Source organism: Phocoena sinus, chromosome 3 (assembly GCF_008692025.1).
Source record: "Phocoena sinus isolate mPhoSin1 chromosome 3, mPhoSin1.pri, whole genome shotgun sequence".
Taxonomy (NCBI): Eukaryota; Metazoa; Chordata; class Mammalia; order Artiodactyla; family Phocoenidae; genus Phocoena; species Phocoena sinus.
In genome coordinates, this window is record NC_045765.1 from 130259757 (window position 1) to 130283532 (window position 23776).

The following is a 23776-nucleotide window of genomic DNA, read 5'->3' on the forward strand; positions in this document are numbered from 1 at the left end:
CTTGAGACAAGTGGAAATTTGTTTGTGGGTTTGATAAAATGAATTTTTTGTTGTTGTTGTTTTGAATTTTTTTGCTTTGAATTTTTATCTTAATTTGCATAGACAGGGAAGAGCACTGGATTGTACCTAATGAGCGTTTTTTGACTCTGTTTTCTAGAGTGGAAATAGAATTCTGTGTTCCATCATTCTGAGCCATCACCATGGTCCGTCCATAATCAACTACGACGATGAGAGTGGGAAGACGTGTGTGCACATCGCCGCAGCAGCAGGTTTCAGTGACATCATCAACGAGCTGGCAAGATTCCCTGAGTGCAACCTGCAGGCTCTGGATGTGGATGACAGGTATCCATGGCAACTCAGAAATGTGGGGAACTACCAGTCATCTTTTCCAAATTTTAATCTCAAAATAAAGAAGATGTTTAAGGAGTTATCCTGTATGACTATAGCCTTACTGCCAGTAATATTTATACATGTGCTTGTGACAATGAAAGCTGCTCTATTTTAGTCAGGGCAGGAAAAATCATTGTTATGAAGAGAAACGCCATGAGTGTACAGTACTGTCAGACTTTCCACTTTTTGCTAACCGTTCTCAGTGTTCTCAGAAGGCCTTCTGTATATCAGCTTCCTGCTATAGGCGCTTTTTGTTTTTAACAGTGTCTTAATTCTTTTCCTTTGTTCCTGGATTATGTCATAAAGTCAACAAGCTCTTGTTACCCAGAGAAGAGCATAATAGAGGCTTTGTGTTCAGAACTAGATGTGACCTTATCAGGGTTCTGCTTTGGGTTTCTTCAGTAATTAAAGATATATTTGCATAGAAAAGGAAGCTGAGTCCAGAAAGGTAAAGAGACTTGCCTCAGAGGTATTTAGCAACTAAATGAAGACTTGTACCCTTGACTTCTAAACAGAGCTTTTTACCTACATGCCCTTCATCCATAATCAACTATTAGAACTTTTCAATTACTATGTGTATCTAACATTTCTTTCAGTTAGGCATAGACTCAATGGAAATCTAAGAATAATATAACAACAAATAAGACTATTGAAAATGAGTATAAGGCTTGTACACTACGTATAGTTTTGTTTACCTTTTTCTATTGAAGTGCAAATCTAGCCACCTACTTATCATGATTTTAGATGCCCCAAGAAGCACTTCCTACTTCCTGATATCTGAAATCCTTATAACACAGGGGGAAAAAATTCTTGGGTTCCAGTAAGTCTCAGAAGCTGGAGATGGTTAACATGATGACTTTAATTAAAATTAAGGTATAAATCATTGAAAGTAGACCTTTTCCTAAGAGCAGATGTTGAACTTGAGCAGGTAAGAGAGTAATAGGACTTAGTTACATGAGGAGAAAAGGTGAATGATCCAAAAAGAGAAGAAAAGAACACATCTAGGAAAAGAGGGCTAGAAAACAGTTTGCCTACTTCAGAATACTTGTAGAACCAGCTCTGAATAGAGTAGTTCCCACTTTGCATTATCACATGCTTAGCAGAGAAAATTTAGTTCCCCCAGCCTCAGGGAAGAAAGAAAAACCAAGGGCAGAAAGAAAATGCAAAAGATTGGGTCCTACAAGGGTTCAAAGTGAAGTAAAATCTCAAGAAAGGTCTAGTTCCTGCTCCAAAGTTCAGCTCATGTGTTGCATGCACTAATCAAATCCTGCCCTTCATTTTGTTTCAGTTTCTGCATCCTGCATTGTGTAGCTGTGCCTTCACATTGAAACTGTAAGCTTGTATTAGTATAGAATTTTTCAAAATTTTCATAGGTTTAAGTACTTAACGCATTTGCAACAATTGTGACTTTGCTTTCCTTCTTTTTTTTTCCCCCAGTGGAGAGACAGTTTTTGAGGAAAGAGAAGAAAAATAAGGCAATGATTTAAAAAAAAACAAAAACGAGGATGAGGGAAAATATGGGGAAACTAGTCCTCCTAGATATTAAAACACATCATAAATCTATGACATTTAAAACACGGTGGTACTAGCCTAAGATTGATGGCACAGAACACATAACTCATAAATAGCCTATGTAGCTTAAATGTCCCAAATTTCGTCAGTCTATGAGGTCATACTTTCCTTTAGTACCCAAGTCATTTATTTTCAGGAGGGAGAGTCTTTTATCAAACTCTCCTACCTACACATATCTGGGAATTATCTAGAGAATGTTTGCATGTTCCATAAATCGTTCCTTGGCTTCTGACACTCCAGCCAACACTGCTTTCTTGTACCCATCATCTCCTGCCCTTCAGAGACCACCTCATCGCCCACTGCTTGTCTCTGATGAATTTCTTCTGAATCATGGGCCCTGATTCTCCAGCTCCTCACTGTGCTAGCTGAGTCCAGTCTGCTATGTTTGTAGGACTATCCTGAAGCTTAGAGATAAGAAAGGAACTACAGCTTAGATAACCTGAAACTGGATGCTACATATTGCCCACGAAGGCTCTATGTGTATTAGTTAGAAGTTATCTATGCTTCTCCTGTTTCTCTGCAAAATAATATTTTTCCCTGTGTCCTTCTGGACTTCTTCCATGTTGATGGCCAGAAGAATTAAAACAGTCACTCTTAGCAATTGTTGTGAAGGAGTATTTCACAATGCTCCAGAGAGAATTGTCACGTGTTGGTAAACCTGACTGCATTGATATCCAGCCCTCCACCTACTGAATTTATGGGCAATATATTCTCTAAGCAGGAAGGCATAATATGGCTGATGCCTCATCTTGTTTCATAATAAATATTGTTTGGAGTCCTCACTCACACAGAATGGAATGAATCATATCTGCTACATGTTCAAATAGGCAGTGTGATTGATGACTGTGTTGAAAAAATATACGCTCCTATTAAGGGTTCTCAAATTTCTACCCATATCATAACATGAGGAAAAGGATGCTTGATTGACAGAGGACACGATTTACCATGGGGACTGTGGTCGCACTGTGGACATGGCTACTCTCCAAATACTAAGACCCAAGCCCCTTCACAGATGCCCGGCCCGCAGGCTGCCTCCATGTCTGAGAGACCTCTTGGCTCTCCCAGGGGTGGCCTTCTGCCAGCGGTCAAGCCCCAGAGTAAAGCCAAGAAGAGGCCTTCCATGCCCTCCTTTCCTGCCTCAGGACTGATCCTTTCCCAGAGTGACAGGAAGAGTAGCCACTCTCTTCACGGGAAACCCCATTCACAGGCATGTCCTCTTTCACTGTGCCCCTCCTTAGCCTCCCAGGGTCCCACTGCCCAGGCACACCACACAGACATCCCCCACCACCCATTTCCCAGCATCTCTGCCAAGGAAGCAAGGTTTGGGTCCCCTTTGCTCTTGGGTCCAGTGGTCCTTTATGTTCTTATCACCTTCTTGTCCCATCTGCCTTGATAGTTCTTTCTACAGCTGGGGAGCTAATTTACTCCAAATCTGCTCTCAGTTCTGGGCTTGGCTTTTGGAAGCAGAAAGACACTGACTATTTCTCTTATCCACCCTGCTATATCCCTCCCCTGAGGTTGAGCATAAAATCAACCATATCCTTAAATGAGGAAAGAGGAAGGGTAGAAAAGTAACTATATACGTCAGGATCTCAAAATATGATCCCACTGCACTAATAAATGGTGTTGAGAAAAGTTGGCTATGTAACTGGAAAAATGGTCAGACTGGCTCCAGGCCTCACCACACATATCAAAATACACATACAGACACACGTGCAGTTTTTTTTTCAATCCAGATAAATCTAGAAGAAAATATTGGTTTCCTTTTTATTTACATTCAGTAAAATTTACTTTTTTTTGATGTGTAGTTTTATGAATTTTAACACATGCATAGATTCATGTTACCATCACAAGCAAGATTCAAGAAAATTCTGTCACCTCCAGCATCAACTCAGGTTGTCCTTTTGTAGTCAAGGCCTCCCCCATCTCTAAGCTCTGGCAGCCACTGATTAGTTCTGTCTCTTGGGTTTTGCCTTTTCCAGAATGTTATATAAATGGAAATATACAGTATGTAATCTTTTGACATTGGTTTATTTCATTTGGTAGAATGACTTGAGATTCATCTATGTTCTATATATCAGTAGGCTGTTCTTTTTATTGCTGAGTAGGATTCAATTTTGTGGATGAACTATAGTTTGTCTTCACCCATTGAAGGACATTGGGTTGTTTACAGTTTTAGGCAATTATGGATAACGCTGCTATAAACATTTGTGTATAAGTTTTTGTGTGAACATAAATTTTCATTTCTTTAGCTATATATCTAGAAGTGAGATTGCTTGGTCATATGGTAAGTATGTTTAACTTTAGAAGGAACTGACAAACTATTTTCTGGTGTGACTGTTTCCATTTTGTATTCCCACCAAAAATGTATAAAAGTTCAGTTTACCCTGAATCTTCATCAGCCTTTGGTATTGCCAGGTTTGGGGTTCTTTTTTTCCAATTTTTTTTCAATTGAAGTATAGTTGATTTACAACGTTGTACCAATCTCTGCTGTACAGCAGTGACTCAGTTATACACACACACACACACACACACACACACACACAGACACACACACAGACACATACTGTATATACATTCTTTTTATTTTTTCTTAATTTTAGCCATTTAAATAAATATGTAGTTGTATCCCATTGTGTTTTAATTTGGATTTCTCTAATGACAAATGTTATTGAGCACGTTTTTTTTTTTTTTTTTTTTTTTTTTTTTTTTTTTTTTTTTTTTTTTATGCGTTACGCGGGCCTCTCACTGTTGTGGCCTCTCCCGTTGCGGAGGACAGGCTCCGGACGCGCAGGCTCAGCGGCCATGGCTCACGGGCCCAGCCGCTCCGCGGCACGTGGGATCCTCCCAGACCGGGGCACGAACCCGTGTCCCCTGCATCGGCAGGCGGACTCTCAACCACTGCGCCACCAGGGAAGCCCTGAGCACGTTTTTATGTGCTTATTTACCATTTACGCATCTTCTTTGATAAAGTGTTCAGATCTTTTGCTAATTTATTTTAATTGGCGTGTGTATTTTTTTATTCAGTTTTGGAATACTTTACATATTCTGAATACAAATTCTTTGTCGAATGTGCAGTTTGCAAATATTTTCTTCCAGTCTCAGGCTTTTTTTTTTCTTCCTTAAGAAAATAATAGTTTTGCCATTTAACAAGGTTTAAATACTGATGAATATTCATCCACCTTCTGGCTGATGAAGGACTTTCTAAAACATAAAATCATGAAACAAACCAAAAATGAAGAGGTAAATAAATGTGATTATTCCTTAAAATTTTTTATGGAAAATCACTAAAAAATTAAAAGCTAAGGGCTTCCCTGGTGGCGCAGTGGTTGTGAGTCTGCCTGCCGATGCAGGGGACGCAGGTTCGTGCTCTGGTCCAGGAAGACCCCACATGCCGCGGAGCAGCTGGGCCTGTGAGCCATGGCCGCTGAGCCTGCACATCCAGAGCCTGTGCTCCGCGACGGGAGAGGCCACAACAGTGAGAGGCCCACGTACCGCAAAAAAAAAAAAAAAAAAAAAATTAAAAGCTAAGTAACAAATTAGAGAAAATGTTTTCATAAACATAACCTAGAAAAAAATTGATACCTTAAATATTTTAAAAACCCATATAAATTAGTAAGAAAAACTAATAATCTAATAGAAAAATGGGCATAGGGCATTAAGAATCATTTCAATGAAGAAACTCAAATGGCAAATAAACATATATTTCAAAAGTTCTTCCCCACTATTAATTAAAGAAATGCAGAAGAAAACAACACTGAAGTACCATGTTGCCTACCAAGTTGGCAAAAGTCTTTAAAGATGGTGATAATACAATATTGGGAAGGAGTAGGGACACAGCTAGTAGGAGGAGAGATTGAGCCAGTTTTTTTGGAAGGCAGTTTGGCACTATGTATAAAGAGCCTTATGATTGTTCATACCCTTTGACCCACTACTTCCTCTTCTAGGAAATTCTCAGAAAGACCAAAGCAGGTGGAAGGCCACAGAATATCAGAATTAGAGGAGAGGCCCTTACACACATACACCATCATCTTGAAGCCCCATTTAATACATACCATTTCCACACTGTAAATAGCAACAAGTCTTTCCTGCCATGACCCAACTTCAAGCAGGAGCTGTTGCCAGCTAAGTAACCTGTACCATTCATGTGCTCAGACACTTATGCTGTTCCCCTGTGGTCCCCCAGGACACCTCTGCACTGGGCTGCAGCTGCAGGAAAGGCAGACTGTGTGCAGTCACTGCTGGAGCTGGGCATAGACAGCAACCTGCGAGACATCAGTGAGAGCACACCCCTGGCCTATGCCCTGTACTGCGGTCACACGGCCTGTGTCAAGCTCCTCTCCCAAGAGAGCAGGTGAGCGCACCAGGAGGCACTCATTTTTTCTTCCTTTCAAAGATTTATAAAATTGGATGAAATTGTTTAAACTGCCAAAACTAGCAGAAAATCAGCAATAACTTAATAATCGTGTTTGCCGTTATCTAACATGTAATGACATGTCCTTGACGCTGTGGAGCAAAATGATAGTAGTAAGCATGAATCCATCAGCCTAATATTCGCTGAACTCTAATCTCTTCTTTCCTTTTTCTCCCTTTCCTCGTCCCTTTATGCCATATACTATTTATTTATTTATTTATTTATTTATGGCTGCATTGAGTCTTCGTTGCTGCGCGTAGGCTTTCTGTAGTTGCGGCGAGTGGGGACTACTCTTTGTTGCGGTGCGCGGGCTTCTCACTGCGGTGGCTTTTCTTGTTGCGGAGCATGGGTTCTAGGCGCGTGGGCTTCAGTAGTTGCAGCACGCGGGCTCAGTAGTTCTGGCACGCAGGCTCTAGAGTATGCCATATACCCTTAGTTGCTCTTTTGCCTAAATCAGCGTTTCTCCAACTTTTTGTTCTCAGGACCCTTTTACACTCTCAAAAATTATGGAGGACCCTAAAGAGCTTTTGTTTATGTGAGTCACACCTATCAATATTTATGGCATTAGAAATTAAAACTGAGAAACTTTTGAAAAAATATTTTGTTATTAATTTAAAGTAATAACCCATTACATTTACAAGTTCACATTAATACCATATTTTTAGTTAAAAAATAACCCATTCTTCAAAACAAACCAAAAAAATGTAATGAGAAGAGCAGTTTTGTTCTACTTTGCTCTTTGAATCTCTTTGATATCTTTATAGAAGCTTAATAGAATAGAGCTGCATTCCCACATCTGCTTCTGCATTCAACCCATCGCAATATGGTTGTTTTGACTGAAGTGTATGAAAACAATCTGGCCTCACATAGATATGTAGGTGAAAAAGGGAGGAGTATTTCAAGAGCCTTTTCAGATAACTGTGGATACTTTTCCTTTGATACTACACCAAAACTTGACAAGTAGTAGTTTCCTAAAGCTTAGTGGCAATGTGGACTCTGTCACCATATCAGTGAAGTTTTTGAATTCTGTTACATTAAAATCCATTCATCTCTCTAGCACTTTAAATGTGTCTTACATCTATACATGATTTTATAATATCTTGCATTGGTCATTTGGAAAATATTGGTTTACTTAGTTATGAATATCTTCCAAATAGTACATTTCATTATACAATACCAGAAAAAAAATCACATTTGTTAATATCACCACTGATCTCATCAGAAAAGCCTCTATGTATCAGGAAGCTGTCAAGCTCACAGTGTGCATACAAATTTTCCAAAATTCTAATTTTTGCTTGAAAGCTAGATTTTTGTCATTGGCAACAATTAATGTCAATTGTTTACCTTGAAATGACAGGCTCACTTTGTTCATTTTTGAGAAATCAAATGCCCAACTCCAAATAACCACAGCTTGTCTATAAGCCATAAAAATCATGTTTCATGAAAAAAGTGTCTAGTTCAGCTAGCAACTCAAACAACGGCACAAATGTTTTACCTCAAAACAACCATTGTACTTCAGTATATAGTAGAATTGTTTATGAGTAATTCCTATTTTATCGAAAAAATGTATCTCAAGGATCAATATTTAGTAAAATTAATAACATTTACTGGACATTATTAAGTTTAATGGCAATTTTTTTAATGAAAGTCTATTGTTGTTACTACCTTGATATGTGCCAAGGAGCCCACAGTTTCACCCACTTGCTCTCTTGCACCCTTGGTGTAAAAAGCAGACCAGTGGAAAAAACACTGGTGAGGGGCTTCCCTGGTGGCGCAGTGGTTGAGAGTCCGCCTGCCGATGCAGAGGACATGGGTTCGTGCCCCGGTCCAGGAGGATCCCACGTGCCGTGAAGCGGCTGGGCCCATGAGCCATGGCCTCTGAGCCTGCGCGTCTGGAGCCTGTGCTCCGCTGCAAAAAAAAAAAACCAAAAAACCAAAACACCGGTTAGAAGTGATATTATTATGAATATAGTTTAAACCTCAGAAACTTCTGAAGACTATCAGGGCCCTCACCTCCAGGTTCAGTGGACCATACTTTGAGACCCACTGACCAAAATCACAACCTTAAGAGGAGGAGGAGATTGTTTATAGAAGATGCTGAAGTAGCATCAGTTAGCACAGGGGTATATTCTGTATGGGGAAACTTGAAAGAATGCTAGAGATCTCCTGGGGTTCTCTCTGGTAGTATCAGGAGTCCAGAAGTTGTGTTTAATATTTCAAAAAGCCTATTGGAAGGTGAAAGGAGGATAAAAATATATCACAGGAATAAAGATTCAATTATACACTGTGTGACCTGCAGAAAAAAAAACAAAAACAAAAACCATTCATTATATGCAGCCAAAATGAGGGGTGATTTTTTCAAATTACATATTACAATATCTCACTCCAAAGAGTAATGTTGCAATCTGGCTTTTAGGGCATGAACACAGTCAGGTTTCATCATTAACTCATACCACAGAAAGCATTAAATCAATTGTGGCCTCAGAAGAGAACAACACAGAATTTTCCAAGGAACAAAAACAGAATAGTGCCTCAGGGAAACTCTCCACACAGGAAGAGCCAGCCGGACAGCTGCTGACCGTTTTTTCCTTTAGAAATTGCCTGCTCATTGGGCATTGCTCATTTTCCTCTCCTGCCACGCCCAACCTCTGGAATACACACTTCCTCTTCTGCAGCTGAAGCCCAGACAAAAGCTTCTCTCCTCGGCTTCCTTTAGTACACTTTTTCAATAGGAAATTTAGCAAAAGCTCAACAAGAAACAACACACAAACAGCGTAAAATGGGCGGGCTTCCTATCAGAGCTCTGCCCAGATCTCCTGGGATCCCTTTCAGAGAAAGCCTAAAATCACACTCCCCCGACATCTGCAGCCTCCACCCTGCTGCTGCTAGTTGAAGCCTGAAGGCCAAATGTACTCCACATTTGGCCTTCATCTCTTTGACCTAAAGCTTGCACTCCTACTGACCTTAAGAAGTGAGAACAGTAATACTTTGAGGTATTTTCAGCTTACTTGATCCCTGGGAGAAAACAAATTTTGAAAGGATAGTTCCTGAGGGAGCAGGTGAAATCTAACTAAGAAATGTTCTAACTGGACAGAGAACTGACCGTGGCAAGGAAGGGGATGGCCAAGGAGGTTGTGAGTAGCTCTTGCACATCACCTTTGACTTAAGAGGGCTTCGAGTGTCTATGGATGATCTCAGACAACCTGCTCAGGTGGATGGAATAGAGGGAGGTCTGTTGTGTGGTTACTGCTGGTGTCTGCACTTCCTGCCCTCACATAGCATCCTTGTTATTTTATATTCCCATAGAACAGAGCCTACTCGACCCCTTCCTTCCCAGAAGAGTAGACCCCAGAAGAAGGAGGGACGATTCAGCATGCTCAGTCAAATCTTCTGCAGGAACAAAAAAGAAGAGCAGAGGGCCTATCGGAAAGATCACTGCAGGGACTGGCACAGGGCGGAGCCCACCTCGGAAGTTGATGACATCATCACCACCTTTGACAGCAACATGGATACCAACTGCCAAGAACAGCCTGGTGATCAGGTGGCTATGGTTGACTTTAAGAAGAGGACCTCAGAGAATTCAAAATATCACTTGCCAGAAAAGAAGCCTCTGGCCCATAAAGGACTTCCGCCAATCAGAACGCAGAGTCTCCCACCCATCACCCTAGGCCATAACTTCCTGACAGCCCCCCAGGGGGCCACTTCCCATGCTGGCCTGAGCTCTGGTACTCATCATGCTGCCCAGCAATCTCAGAAAAGCCGAAGTGAGCAGGATTTATTGAATAACAGAACTGGCTGCCAGGTATTGCTAGATAACCAGGTGTTCTATAAAGCTTGGACTGTGTCTTCTTCTGATAAGCTGCTAGACAGGTTGCTTACCAGCAGATCCAGTCACCAGGAGGTGTCAGGGCCGCCGCATCTTCCTCATCTACATAATCCTTCATCAGGTAATGTCCCTGCTTCCTTCTTTCTCATTTGTGACAGATTCTATACAAGAAATGTGTTATGTAGTCCTGGGTTAGGAACTGGAGTGACAGTAGGTGGCCTAGAGGACAGGGTCAGAATGGAAATGGGTGATTAGGCTACCTTTTTCCCTTGAGTGTACTGGATTCAGGATTTCCAGGCTATGGAAACAGTCTGCTTTTCCACCTCGAGAGCAATCATCAAGTAAAAATATGTGCCTTCTCATCTTATCTCATCGTAGCAGATATGTGTGGTGACTGGCAGATTAGAGCAGGAATATTACTATTTCCACTAGCAAGTATTCTTAAGCAGGGATACTTGGCAGTATCACCTATGAGAGGTTGATTTGTTTGTGTGATTGTTTGTTTTTAAATCATGTGTTCGATGACCACTCCAGGACTACTGAACCAAGATCTTGGTGAGGCAAAAGGGAAAATGGCAATGCCTTCTATGTATACACGTAGAAAGAGAACACATTCACACATGTGTGGCTCAGGTCTCCATACACACCAAAGGGTTACGTGGCAATTCTCCCTCCTGCCTCTTGCCCCAGCTACTGAGTGCCCCTCATCCAAAGCTATGTTATTAATTTTTTGTTTACCTTCCAGAGATATTTTATACATATTTAAATATATATGTATATATACATTTTAAATAAGTGTATCACACTAAAGAATCTATATTTTTATACACATGCAAGCAATATATACGTACCATTTTCCCATTTAACATTTGTGTTAAACAAATGTATCACACTAAAATTTTTATTTCTTTGTTAACGGCCCCCAGGTGATTCTGATGTATACCAGAGACTAAGAACTATCGTTCTAATAAAGCAGAGGCTGCAAAACAACTTCCAAAATCAGTTCATTACTAATGCAGTAATCAAGTGAATTAATTACTAGTATTTAAAAATCATGAAGTTTGACATAAAAATTTAAAACTCTAGCTTCTCTTGAGAAGTTGAAAAGTCTGGCAACACTGAACCCAAATTTCACTTGGCAATAATTGCCTGGATCTGAGTAACCACTATCCCCATAGACATCACTTGGACATCACTGTCCCCAGTTCAACCCAGTCTGCACCACTCTCCAGTATCTGTCTGTGGAGTGTCAGTTGTTCTTTATCAACAAGTTTCTGTTGTTGTTTTTCTTATAGTAGGGTTAAGAGGAAAAATGATATATTGCTTGAACCATATTTCTTTCAGAAGTAGAAAAATGAAAGCCCAAGGGGGCTATGTATATTTTAAGAAGTAGAGGAGCACAGTATATCTTTGGAAATAAGGAATATTCCTTCCCATTTAATATGCAGCATGAGTCTGGCTCTCCTCACTCATCTTCATGTACCTGATGTCTGAAACCTGTGAGGTAGAGTATGGCTTCCCTCATACATATTTATATGTTTTTAAGCACAGGATAGATAGGAATAAACACATGAAGGCTATTTCCTGAGAAAAACTTTCCTCAAGATTTTACTTCCTCCACTAAGCACTGAAGTGTGGGTAGTTTTTCCTTGTGTTCTGCAGAAGGGTGAGGAAGAAAAGATATTGATCTGCTGTGTTTGGTGGCCTCCAGGGCCTTGACTCAGCCTGCTTTCTGGAGTTAGTCCTGTCTTGGCTAATATCTTCTTTATGAAAATTTTTTGAAATTTGTGAAAGTCTTGTTCCTTTTCTGTTCCCAGGACAGCCTTGGGCTGTCTTTTCTATATCAGTTAGGATTGGGTTCATCTGCCTGTAACAGAAATCCAAAGTAACAGTGGCTTAAACAGCATAGAAGTTTATTGCTCTCATATGAAAGTAGTCGAAGGTGATGGTTCCCAGGTGCTTGGTGAATCCGTGATCACCAGAGACGCAGGCTCCTTCCATCTGTACGCTCTACAACTTAACCTATGCCTTTCATCCTTTGGATCATTGCACATTTCATAATGTCTGACAGAGCAGGAGGAAGGAAGGGGGGTGGGGCGGAAATGGATGTCCGCCAGCTGAATTAGCTCCCATTAATAAGTTATCTCCCATAAATTCCACAGTCTGCTTCCATTTCTTTGGCCAGAACTTTAGTCACATGATCATGCCTATCTGCACGGGAGACTGGGAATTGGATCCTTTTAACTGGGCACATGACCGTCCCTCCAAAATTGGATTTTTGTTTCTAGGAGGAAAAAGAGAATAGATATTGGATAGAGAACTAGTAGATTGTGTCACATGTGCCATCTAAAACCTTCTATATTATTTAAAATAAAAGGAAATTCAATAAATTGGTTTGAGGATTTGTTTCACTTTTCCAGTGAAGTAACTTGAAAAGTCCTATGGGGCAGAAAAGGAGAACCAGAGTTCTCCAAGGGAATGTCAAATAATTAGCCATGCCTGTACCAAAGCATTTATTTTTTTCAACCAATTTTTTTTTTTGTAGATGTTGGGGGTAGGAGTTTATTAATTAATTTATTTATTTTTGCTGTGTTGCGTCTTTGTTTCTGTGCGAGGGCTTTCTCTAGTTGTGTCAAGCGGGGGCCACTCTTCATCGCGGTGCGCGGGCCTCTCACTATCGCGGCCTCTCTTGTTGCGGAGCACAGGCTCCAGACGCGCAGGCTCAGTAGTTGTGGCTCACGGGCCTAGTTGCTCCGCGGCATGTGGGATCTTCCCAGACCAGGGCTCGAACCTGTGTCCCCTGCATTAGCAGGCACATTCTCAACCACTGCGCCACCAGGGAAGCCCCAACAACCAATGTTTTTGAATGCTGATAATAACTAGGAGCCATTCTAAGTAACTGAGTCATGACAAGATAAACTCCCAAGAATCTTCAGCCTATAAATGAACTTTAAGGTACATGGATTTGCTAAACTGATTATACAACTCACTTTAAATTGATTTTCTTCTCATGTTTAGATACAAAATCATAAGAGTTTTAAACGGAAAGGACCTTAGTTCTTTCACTCATTCTTTAATGGATAATGTCTTTAAAGGATAATGTCTATTATCCTGATTTATGAAGAGGCAGCACATCCAGTGGTTAAGAAAGGGATTCGTTTTTTTGGCTGCACCACACGGCTTATGGGATTTAGTTCCCTGACCAGGAATCAAACCTGGGACCATGGCAGTGAAAGAGCCAGCTTCTAACCACTGGACTGCCAGGGAATTGCCCCAAGAAAGGGATTCTAAAGTCACACTATCTGGGTTCAAATTCTGACTCTCTCATTTACTTGCTGTTACTGAATCTCTCTGAGCCGTTGTTTCCTCATGTCAAAAATGGGAGGAAATACCTAACATGTAGGGCTGTGAGTTGCTGTTAAGATTAAACAAATTGATGCATATAAAATACTTAGAACAGTGATTGAGCATAGTACTATACACACATACACATTTGTGGGTTTTTTTTTTTTTTTAGCTATGTGCCAGGCCCTATGCTAAGCACTATGCCTTAGAGACAAGCTACAGATGACCTTTGTTTAAAAGATGATGACATTTAAGTAAATGTGCTAGTCAGCTGCCTTTTTGCTCTCGGATCTAGTCTCTTCCCTCCAGCTCTACTTTGTATCTCAGGAAACTACACTTCCCAGGCTCCCTTGCAGCTGCTTCCAGGTACTTTTGGCCAAGTACCAAGAGGCACTGGCAATAGAGTAAGAGCAGGAGAAAGAGGAAAACAGGTGTAGCTCTACACAGTGTCCCTCTGCTTCCTATGGATTCTCCAACAGGGCTTCCAATTCCTCCCACTTCCTCCACAAAGCCCCTCACTCTGTGGTTCTGGCTCCCACTAGCTTCTGAGCCTTGGTGATACCAACTCTTCCCCTTATCACTCCAGCCTAGAAGTGGTTGCATCTTCCTGCTGTGGTTAATCTCTGGATTGTCCTTCTACCCTGTCCTCTGGCTTCTCACCTTTTCCACCAACCAGTATAACCACCTTTCTGTATGAAATTCCCTCTGTTTCAAGGCCTAAAGGAGTCTCTGTTTTCCTGAATGAGCCCTGATTGATAAGGCAAGACATGTCATCTCTCTCGGCTACAGTTTTCCTACCCTCTGGATACAGAGTCTGGGACCATTTTGTTTCATGAGGACCTTTCCAGTTATAATTTACATGGCCTAGAATCTGCTCAGTCTTACAACTAATTGTTCTGAATATGTCACTAAGGACATATTCAGAACTTGAACCCAGACCTCCTAAATAGGAAGTTATCCCATGGCAATGTACATATTTCTCTCTTTAAGTCTCAAAGTCCAGTTTGTTAGTATGCTTACCAGATTACCTACAATGTGATTTTCTTAGAAATTACACTGTACTCCCCAAAATAAAAAGATTTCTCTCTGCCTTATAGATTTCATTTTTGTGAATGTTTTTTAACCCAATTTGAGGTGTTGTTTTTAGAACTGCTGAAGCTTCCAGAGTACAGTTGGGAGGGTTCACTTAAGGGGTTCAAGTTGTTACTCTAGGCAGGTTGAAACTCAGTAGATTTCTACACTGAGCTCCCATACTTGATTTGAAACCTAAAGTAGCAAAGCATTTGGATACTATAAATCATACCACAGCACCACTGACTTGAACTTGGATGGTCCCTTTACTTTGGATTTTCTCTTTTCCCACCCTGGGTTTAGTAGAAATAATATGGGCTAGCAGTGATTGCTACCGTTTGAATTCCAGGCAGCTAATGTCCTGTGCTTACATCAGCAGCCCTGAACATTTAGCTGTAATGATTATTGCTTAACATTTATTGAGACCTGTCACTGGGCTAGATGGAGAGAGATGCGGGATGAGGCACTTAACTTAATGAGGGAATTTGGAGCACATCAGCTTAATTCATTGAGAGCAGCTTTCAGAGAAAATTGAACAGAAAGCTCTGTGGTGTTTGCTACCAGCCTGGTTATTTGCAGGCTATCACAAGGAAACTAACAAAGTGTTTGCTTCCTTTCTCCCTCAAGAGAGAACTTTCTTCTCCAGAATTTTCTAGAGTATCCTAGCAACAACACGCTCTCCTCCTCAGGTCTGGTAGTAGGTAGGTCTGATGCTGTGACCACCTCTGTTTAAACCCATCAGAAGCTTGCATCTTAACAGGATGAAGGCCAGATTTTTAGCTTGCAAACAAAGTCCTCCCAACATGGTCTGGCCTCACTTCCCATTCTCAACTTCTGCACCTCCCGTCTCAAATCCTTTCCTCCCACCCCCCACCCCCTTGAACAGTTCCTTGAATATCTCTCAGTTCCTATACAACTACATACCTTTTTACTCTATGACATCTTTGCCCATGTTATTTTTATCCACTGTGTGCTTGACAGATTCCTACAATCTTTTAAGAACCAGCCCAAAACTTCCTCCTATGTAGAAGTTACCCTGACTGCTGTAGGAGGTGTGACCCATTTTCACTATCCATCATAAAAGAATATCTCTGCCTTATTAAGCCTCCTCTGGGGCAGTGAACCACATACTTCCCCTTCAACAGCACTGCAGGAGAGGAATTTTTATCCCCATTTTAGAGATGAAGAAATTGAGGAGTAGAGTGGTTAGCCCACTGACCTAAGGTCACAGAGCTAGCTAGGAAGTAGCAGAGCAGATGTACAAGCGAGGTCTATGGGATTCAAGACACACTGACCTCTGATACCCTCACAGCACTACTCATGGCCTTCAAAAGTACAGCTTTACCTGTCTCTCTTCCCATCAGCCCCTCCTGAGCACCTTGCCTTCTGTTTGTACTCTAGGCTCTGGAATACAGTGAGTTTGCAATAGATGAGTGCTGAATTATTATTAATCTTCATTCACTTCTGTTTCCTCATTTAACGATGAAAACGCTTCCTGCCTTTTTATTCTAAGACAGTGGTCCTCAACCCTGTCCCCACAGGCTGGACACTCCCTGAAGGTGCCTACAGCCCAGATAAGAGAACTTTGGACTATGCACATTCTGCCTTGTCCTTCAAAACTGAGCAAAATGCCAGTGTGGAAAAAAGTTTAACTCTCCTCCCACCTCCTCCCAAATCACTGCTGAAGTCCTTCTCTGCCACTTCTCCCATCCTATCAATATTGCTCTGGCCCCTAAGGAGGCAGGATAGTGTGGATTTTAGGTCCAGAGCCTGGGGGACACTTCCTATCATGTGATCTTGCAGACAATTTAGAACTTCTCCAAGCTGCAGTGTCCTCATTTGTAAAATGGGGATGATAATAGTATCTATCTCACAAGGGAAGGTGATTGTTAGGATTAAATGAGATTATGCCTACAGCAGTTAGTCCAGTCCTTGACAATAGTAAGTGCTCAATATGCATTATCCATAATTATCATTATCTCATTTTTGGTTTTGCAAATTTCTGCTCAAGTGTTCATGGATGAATAATCAGGTATGAGCTGATACGGGTTTTATTGTAATTCTACTTAGGAATGTTTTCTTTTAAATAATGGCTTGTGAGGTTATTTAACCTTCAAAGTTCAAAGGAATAAAAATATAATGGCAAAATGTCCACCAAGGAGACTAGAAATTTTGCTTACTATTCATCAAATGACATCAAATGACACTGCTCAGATGACTGCCCCTACAAATCTACCACTGGACTCACTGAAGCAGATGGGAGGTGGATCATGGCTAATGCTTTTTTTCCCCTGTTCTAAGGACTGCTTTACCCAAACGGAAGACTTAAACCCTATGAGTGTTGCTGTAGTGATTCTGGTTCCTACTAGACTACTAAACAAAAGATCAAATGAATACAGGCCCCACTGTCCAGGAGATCATGTTAAACATGCCACAGAATAACACTGTAAATTGCTAATGTTTATTGTTTGCTCTGTAAGCTAAATGCTTTACCTTTGTTCTCCGAATCTTTATGACAGCTGAAAAAGACAGATAAAATTATTTTCAGCATTTTACATGTGAGGAAATTAAGATTTAGAGACAGAACATCACTTGGCCGAGTTGGGAATTAAGCCTAATCCTGTCTGACCCCAGAGCCCAAACTCCTATTTATTATACCATTCGGTCAACTTGTTAAATGGACTTAACTTTTGTGTAGTCCCTTCTATTTTCAGGTGTTTGGAACATCCATCTCTTGTAATCAGTCATGTGCTAATAAATGTTTAATAGGTGGCTCTTCAGAGAAAAATCCGTACTTGCTGATTTCCCTGATGTAAATATTCCCACCATGGCTGACGTCAAGCCACCAAGTATGATGTAAACCAGCTCACAAAATTCCTGAAAATTTAAGAGCTGTTATGCATAGCTCCAGCATAACTCTACTGGTCATCTAAATTAGATCATCCGGATCTCCCAAGTGCTTTCACTCAGCTCCCATCTTCTAGATCAGTGTGTCTCAATCCTGGATTCACAACAGAATCACCTGGGAGCTGACAAAAATCTGGCATCCTATCCCAGCCCCAGAGATACTCATTTATTTGGTGTGGTGTTTAGCCAGAGTAGCATCTTTTTTTAACTCCTCAGATAATTTCTCTGCGCAGACAGGAGTAAGAAACACAGCTCTCGAAGAATATATTCTACTCATCACCCACTCATTCAACCCAGATTGACCAATATGTGATACACTAATACCCTATGTTATTTTTCAAACTTTTAAGTTTTGTAGAGTGCGTGGCCAACTGTGCTTGTTCATAAAATTGTATTTAAATAGTTTACTCAAGAAATGATTTCTGATACCTTTTCCTTTCATGTAAACAGTGACTGGAATGTGACAGAAACAATATGGTAGAGCTATTAGTATTTTGTTGTTGTTGTTGTTAACATCATAAATTTCATGATCTATAACAACCTTTATGATTCTTTTATCCATTGGATTTTATAATTTGCCCTTGGTTGAGTCTCATATGATTGATGCAAATATGTTTGTCCCCAGGACAAAATTTTCAGCATCTCTCCCCAAACAGACCTAAAATCTGGGATCTTCCTTTCACCCGGAACAACCTGGCTCCCCTACCAGACCAAAAATGTAAGTATTTTGAATTTTCCTCGGCTTCCTTTGCAAAGGTTAACACTGTTAACACGTCTAGACAGGACTAAATGTTATTTTGGTTTATTTTCATTTTTTTCAAGAGAGCATCAGGTGCCCAACCCTGTAAATTACAGGAAAATAAAATAGAGACGGTCTTCAAAGCTTCATCCAACATGGTAATGCTTGTTTAAAAAAATACTCCCTCCCTTGAGGAATTTTTGTGTTTGGACTATAAAAACAATAACAGACGTTTATTTTGCTATGTACTATTTAATGTCTTTAATGCTTTAAAAATTCTTCTCTTAAGACTGGCTTCCTGACATTGTTTTCCTTACTATGTTGGACAGATAGAAATGTGTCTTACCTCTGCACTCACAGGCTAATGCATTCCTAAGCAGAAAGGAATAATCAAGTAGATGCTGTTCATCAGTTTTACTGTTAGCGTTATTTTATGCAAAACTTCTCACAATATAAACTGTTAATATATTCTATTCACCAAGTGATCAGGTTTGCCTGTGCCTAAGTATTATCTGGGGTGCTTGTTATATAGGGGATTCCTGAGCCCCATGCCTAGAAATTTGGAGATTGTAAATCCTTATATCTGTACTCTGAGGCAGTAGAGATGAGAAAACTGAGTTCAGAGAGGTCACATAACTTGCCCGTTATTTAGGTAGTAAGTAGCAGAGCCAGAAGCAGAATTACCGGATACCGAGTCAGCTGTCACATGAAACAGGTGATACTTATTGGATTTTTTTTTTTTTTTTTGGCTGGGTAGGGTCTTCGTTGCTGTGCTCGGGCTTTTTCTCTGGTTGCGGCGAGCGGGGGCTACTCTTCATTGTGGTGCACGGGCTTCTCATTGCAGTGGCTTCTCTTGTTGCGGAGCATGGGCTCTAGGCACGTGGGCTTCACTAGTCGTGGCACGTGAGCTCAGTAGTTGTGGCTCGCGGGCTTTAGAGCGCAGGCTCAGCAGCTGTGGCGCATGGGCCCAGTTGCTCCGCAGCATGTGGGATCCTCCCAGACCAGGGCTCGAACCCATGTCCCCTGCATTGGCAGGCGGACTCTCAACCACTGCACCACCAGGAAAGCCCCTACTCACTGGATTTTAATTTCCTTCCTTCCTGTTCTTCCTATCCCAACCCACTCTTTTATAACATGTACTCAAGCACTTGTGTGCACATACTCTCTCTCTCTCTCTCTCTCTCTCTCTCTCTCTCTCTCTCTCTCTTTCGCTCTCTCTCTCTCTCTCTCTCTCTCTCTCTCGCTCTCTCTCTCGCTCTCGCTCTCTCTCGCTCTCTCCCCACATCTTCTTAATTGCAGAGGTTAGATGATTTAGAAGCTGCCCTATTTAAGACAAGTTCCTTAACCTTTCTGTACTTCAGTTTCTTCACTTAGCTTATAAGAGTAGTTCAACCTGATAAGACTGTTGAGAGGATTAAATGAGATAATGTACATAAAACCCTTTGCAGCTGTTTGCACAGAGTAAATATCCAATATATTTTTTATGCCCCAGGCTACAGTTCAGATGGGACAAAGCAAGAGTTCTAGAACCCTTTAGGTACAACCCTGTCTTCTTTCAGATAAGGGAAAGGAGAGGTAGAGATTTGTCCAAGGTCACACACAGAGTTAGTAGCACAAACCAAGATCTCTGCCTTGACAGATTATTTCCTTTGCCCTTACTAATTTGTCTAAAGGGAGAGTTTTGGATGGTGTGAATTCAATCATTGAATGAAATTCAAGTCTGACCTTGTCTTTAAGCAGAAACGTAGTCACAAAGACATCTAATTGTCTTTGTAGTCACCAAAACATCTAACACTCATCTAAATGTAGTCACAAAGACATCTAACACTCAGCCTTGAATCCTGGTGTGGCTTGGAGAAGCCAAAGTAATGGGATTTTCTTTGGCAGAACCCAGGGGCTTTTCACAATTAAATTTAAGGAGACGGGAAGATAAAGATCTTTGATAACTGTAGCTCTATGAAAAAGAAGTGGAAAGGTACAGTGCTTTTCCTAAAAGAAACCTGAGAACCTTTTGACTTTTGCATAAAAGCACAGTACAAACGTCTTGGGGCTTATTTAGAGCCTTGTGCTGACCTGGCCATCAAGGGCTACACCACCCTAGGAAAAGAAGGCTCTGCTAGGCACCAACAGCCTGATCATGTTTTGATCAAACTTGGCCCCACCTTGTATTTGTGCATATTTGGCATCCCTGACTACATGCGGTAAGCCTGAATAGATAGATAGATACGGCTTTCTCCTGCAGTTTAGCTCTCCCCAAGAAAAGTTTCTTAGAAGGGCCTCCATTCCTTCAGAAATAACACAGTTCTACTGCCATCATTCCTTGTGAGACTCTGAGAGATGCAAACCTTGAAAGTTTTTCATTCTATTCTTTCCTCCCAGTTCTATCTGGAGAACCTCTATGGACAAACCGAGTGCTTCCTGCTATTCCAAGCCAGCGGGGACACAGCCCACCAGCTGAAGAGAGTGAAAACTCTGCCAGTTCCACCAATGATGAAAATTAATCAGTGACTGTGGGTCACTGATTGTAAAAATGTAGATTATATATATTTTCACCTGTCAAAGGATAAGATCACTTTGTAAGAACAAAGACTAATTTAGTAAATTGCATTCTATAAGCCATTCATGGTTTTACAACTCAAAATCCTTTGTTCCAAATAAGCACTTAGAATCTTTGTGCATATATTGTGAGTTTCCATGACCTCTACATGCCAAAATAAAAAGTCACAACATGTTATCATCAGGGAAACTTAGCTGTGTTTGGTGGCATGTTTGCTGGTTTTTTTGAATGATTTTATGTTTTTAAAAAATGTATGCTTTGCTGAATAAAAAAGAAAGCACATGTTTTTTACATTTATTGCAATTCTACTTTGGACTAACAAAACTTAATTAAAATTAAATTAGTAAATTTCTTTAATCAGTCAGTGTTTATGGCTTTTAAGTGTATAATCATCTGCAAAGTATTTTCTAACATTGTTAACTCCTGGCTAGAGCCCAAATCACTTAACAGTGTTTATGTATCTTCTTTGTTATTTGATTATTTCCACCTATTGTCACTTTCAGATATGATTGATTGTTCTGATACTGAGAAGATCATGTGAGTTGGAAAGGTCTACATCCTGCCCTAACAGAATGAAATAGACATTCCTTATACATTCCTCAAATACTCTGCATATTTAATCATTCTTTTTTCTGTTTCAAAATAAAGGTCTCTGCCTACTCAAGACATTCCCATACTTATGGCATAGCAAACTTTGAAAGACTACTACTAACTGCAGATCTCCCTACTAAGATGTTTGTGTATTGTTTGGATTGAAAGTTCAAGGTTTAGCCATATAAGATCATAGTCACTCCATGTTATTTCCAAGCCTGCATGTTATTCAGCAAATATCTCAAGTATAACATTACCATTTTATGTTAGTATTATTTATTTAGGGAGGTCAGACTGTGCCATTAACTAAATAGAGCTCCTCTGAGGCCAAATCACAGTTATTTGGCTTTGCACTTCTAGAAATGTGTACAATACCTAGAACATGCTTAGCCACTCATTCAGCTAATTTTTTTTTTTTAGGAAAGAAGGAAGGGAAGGAAGTAGAGAGATAGGGAGTTGGCAAGGTAGAGAGATGTAAGAAGTGATAATAGAAGAAGTTAGTAGTCCACAGTCTCATTTTGCTAATGATAGTTATCTGAATCGGGGATTATAAAAGGGAAAGCCTATGGATCAACCTCCCAAGCTAGACAGTAGCTAGAGGCAGAGCAAATCCTGGTGCAAATGGAAGAGCTCTCAGGACATAGATTCTGAAGCGTTTCTTTTCTTTTTTCTTTCTTTCTTTCTTCCTTTTTTTTTTTTTTGTGGGCTATTTTTATCTTTGAAGAATCATTCTTTGTAAGTATCAGTTAGGCTGTTCAGCTGTGTCACCTGGCTACTTCTGAATCCATGTCCATCCACAAGTAGATACCTGGCCCTACACTACCTAGACTAGCTGGGATAGCTTAGCCTCTGCTTTAGTAATAAACCCCAAAATCTCATTGGCTAACACAATTTTTTTTCTCATTCACGATACATGTCCTGTTTCCAACTGGCAGAGTTGGCTGATGTAGATTCCATTTCAACTTGTACTTCCTTCATCACCAAAATAGAGAAAATCAGAGGTGAGTCTCATTACTTCCTCTCACATTTTATTTGCCAAATTAAGTCATATGGGCATGCCTAACTTCAAAGGGGATAGAGAAATGCAGTCCTTCCGTTTGTGTCAGGAAAGGGGAGAATTAGAATATTTAAGAATTATTCAAAAGATTACCACACTAACAAAAGCTCAGGCCCTAAGAGATCACTAAGTGTATAGCTAAGAGGTCAAAGCAATAAATCAAAACAAAACGAAACACCCCTGTATAAAACCCACTATTCCCCCAACACTTGCAGTTATATATACGCACACAGAATCTTCTAATGTTGGGCCTTTCCATCCAAGTTGATATAACAATCTTAGCTACGAAAACGTAATGTACTGCCCACTACCACCTCTTTAAATAGAGCAGCTATCCTTTTGTCTCCAGGTAAAGTTGCTTGTTTGGGGTAGAGTCTTCCTCGGCCAATATTTTACTAACCAAATCAGAGGTATTCACCAAGTTGTGCCCAACTTTAAAAAATTATCAAGCAACTTTTTCTTCTAAAATGATATTTTTTGTTGTTCTTTTACCACTTATATTTCCCTTCATTGCTAAGGATCATAAGTTTGCATACATTATTTCATTTGGATCTTTACATCAACCTATATCCCCCAAGTACAGACAAGGAACCAACGCAGAGAGTGGTAAGTAATTTGCCCAATGCAACACAGCTAATGCAGGCATACCTTGGTGATATTGCAGATCCAGCTCCAGACCACCACAATAAAGTGAATATTGCTCTCATTTTTCCTAGTCTGTGGACCACTAGCAGCTGCAAGGTGATTTACCATTCACTGTTAATAAAATTTTTGCTAGGGATTTATTAACAAGACATTTCCTGTTTTTTACATATTAATGTGATAGCTACCTTTGTCCTTCTGGTGACAGCTATGCCAGACAAACATGCTGACTGGAAACTCTTCGGCTTTTGATACAATTTATTCATCGACTTCCCAGATTTGGCCTCTGGAGATGTCCTGGAACTCATTCAGCTGCCCAAAAGACCAAGGCTGGACTAAAACGGAGGTCAGAATGGGAAGGTATTCACTTTGAAGAACAGTAGTTTTGATAGCGACCTACAGTTTGTTGACAGTCTTCATCTACCAGTATTAATATTTCTATCTCAATGTCTGGGAAATATGTGGTTCTGATAGAATTTCCTGATTTTAAAATATCATTTTCCCCTGAAAGCAATAAGAATGTCTAGCTACTGCATGTGAGAGCTGCTATCATGTTCCTTTAATTTAGTTTTTGACTTGAGTGTTGTATTTCATGCTAAGGTTAAATATGTTCCTTCTTAATTACCCCATTTAAGCCCATGGTGGATTCCAACGGGTTGTTTTCA

The 23776-nt window shown here is 40.4% G+C and overlaps 1 protein-coding gene across 1 annotated transcript in view; it reads left to right on the top strand.

The window, feature by feature from the left end:
• Positions 1–22907, top strand: part of ANKRD55 (ankyrin repeat domain 55) — a 457064-nt gene extending 434157 nt beyond the window's left edge. The window contains exons 9-13 of the mRNA XM_032628850.1: positions 158–342; positions 6149–6316; positions 9683–10323; positions 18151–18243; positions 20644–22907. Of these exons, the coding sequence (XP_032484741.1) occupies positions 158–342; positions 6149–6316; positions 9683–10323; positions 18151–18243; positions 20644–20765 (1209 nt within the window). The 3' untranslated portion in view covers positions 20766–22907. The remainder of the gene's footprint in view (positions 1–157; positions 343–6148; positions 6317–9682; positions 10324–18150; positions 18244–20643) is intronic.
• Positions 22908–23776: the final 869 nt, after the last annotated feature.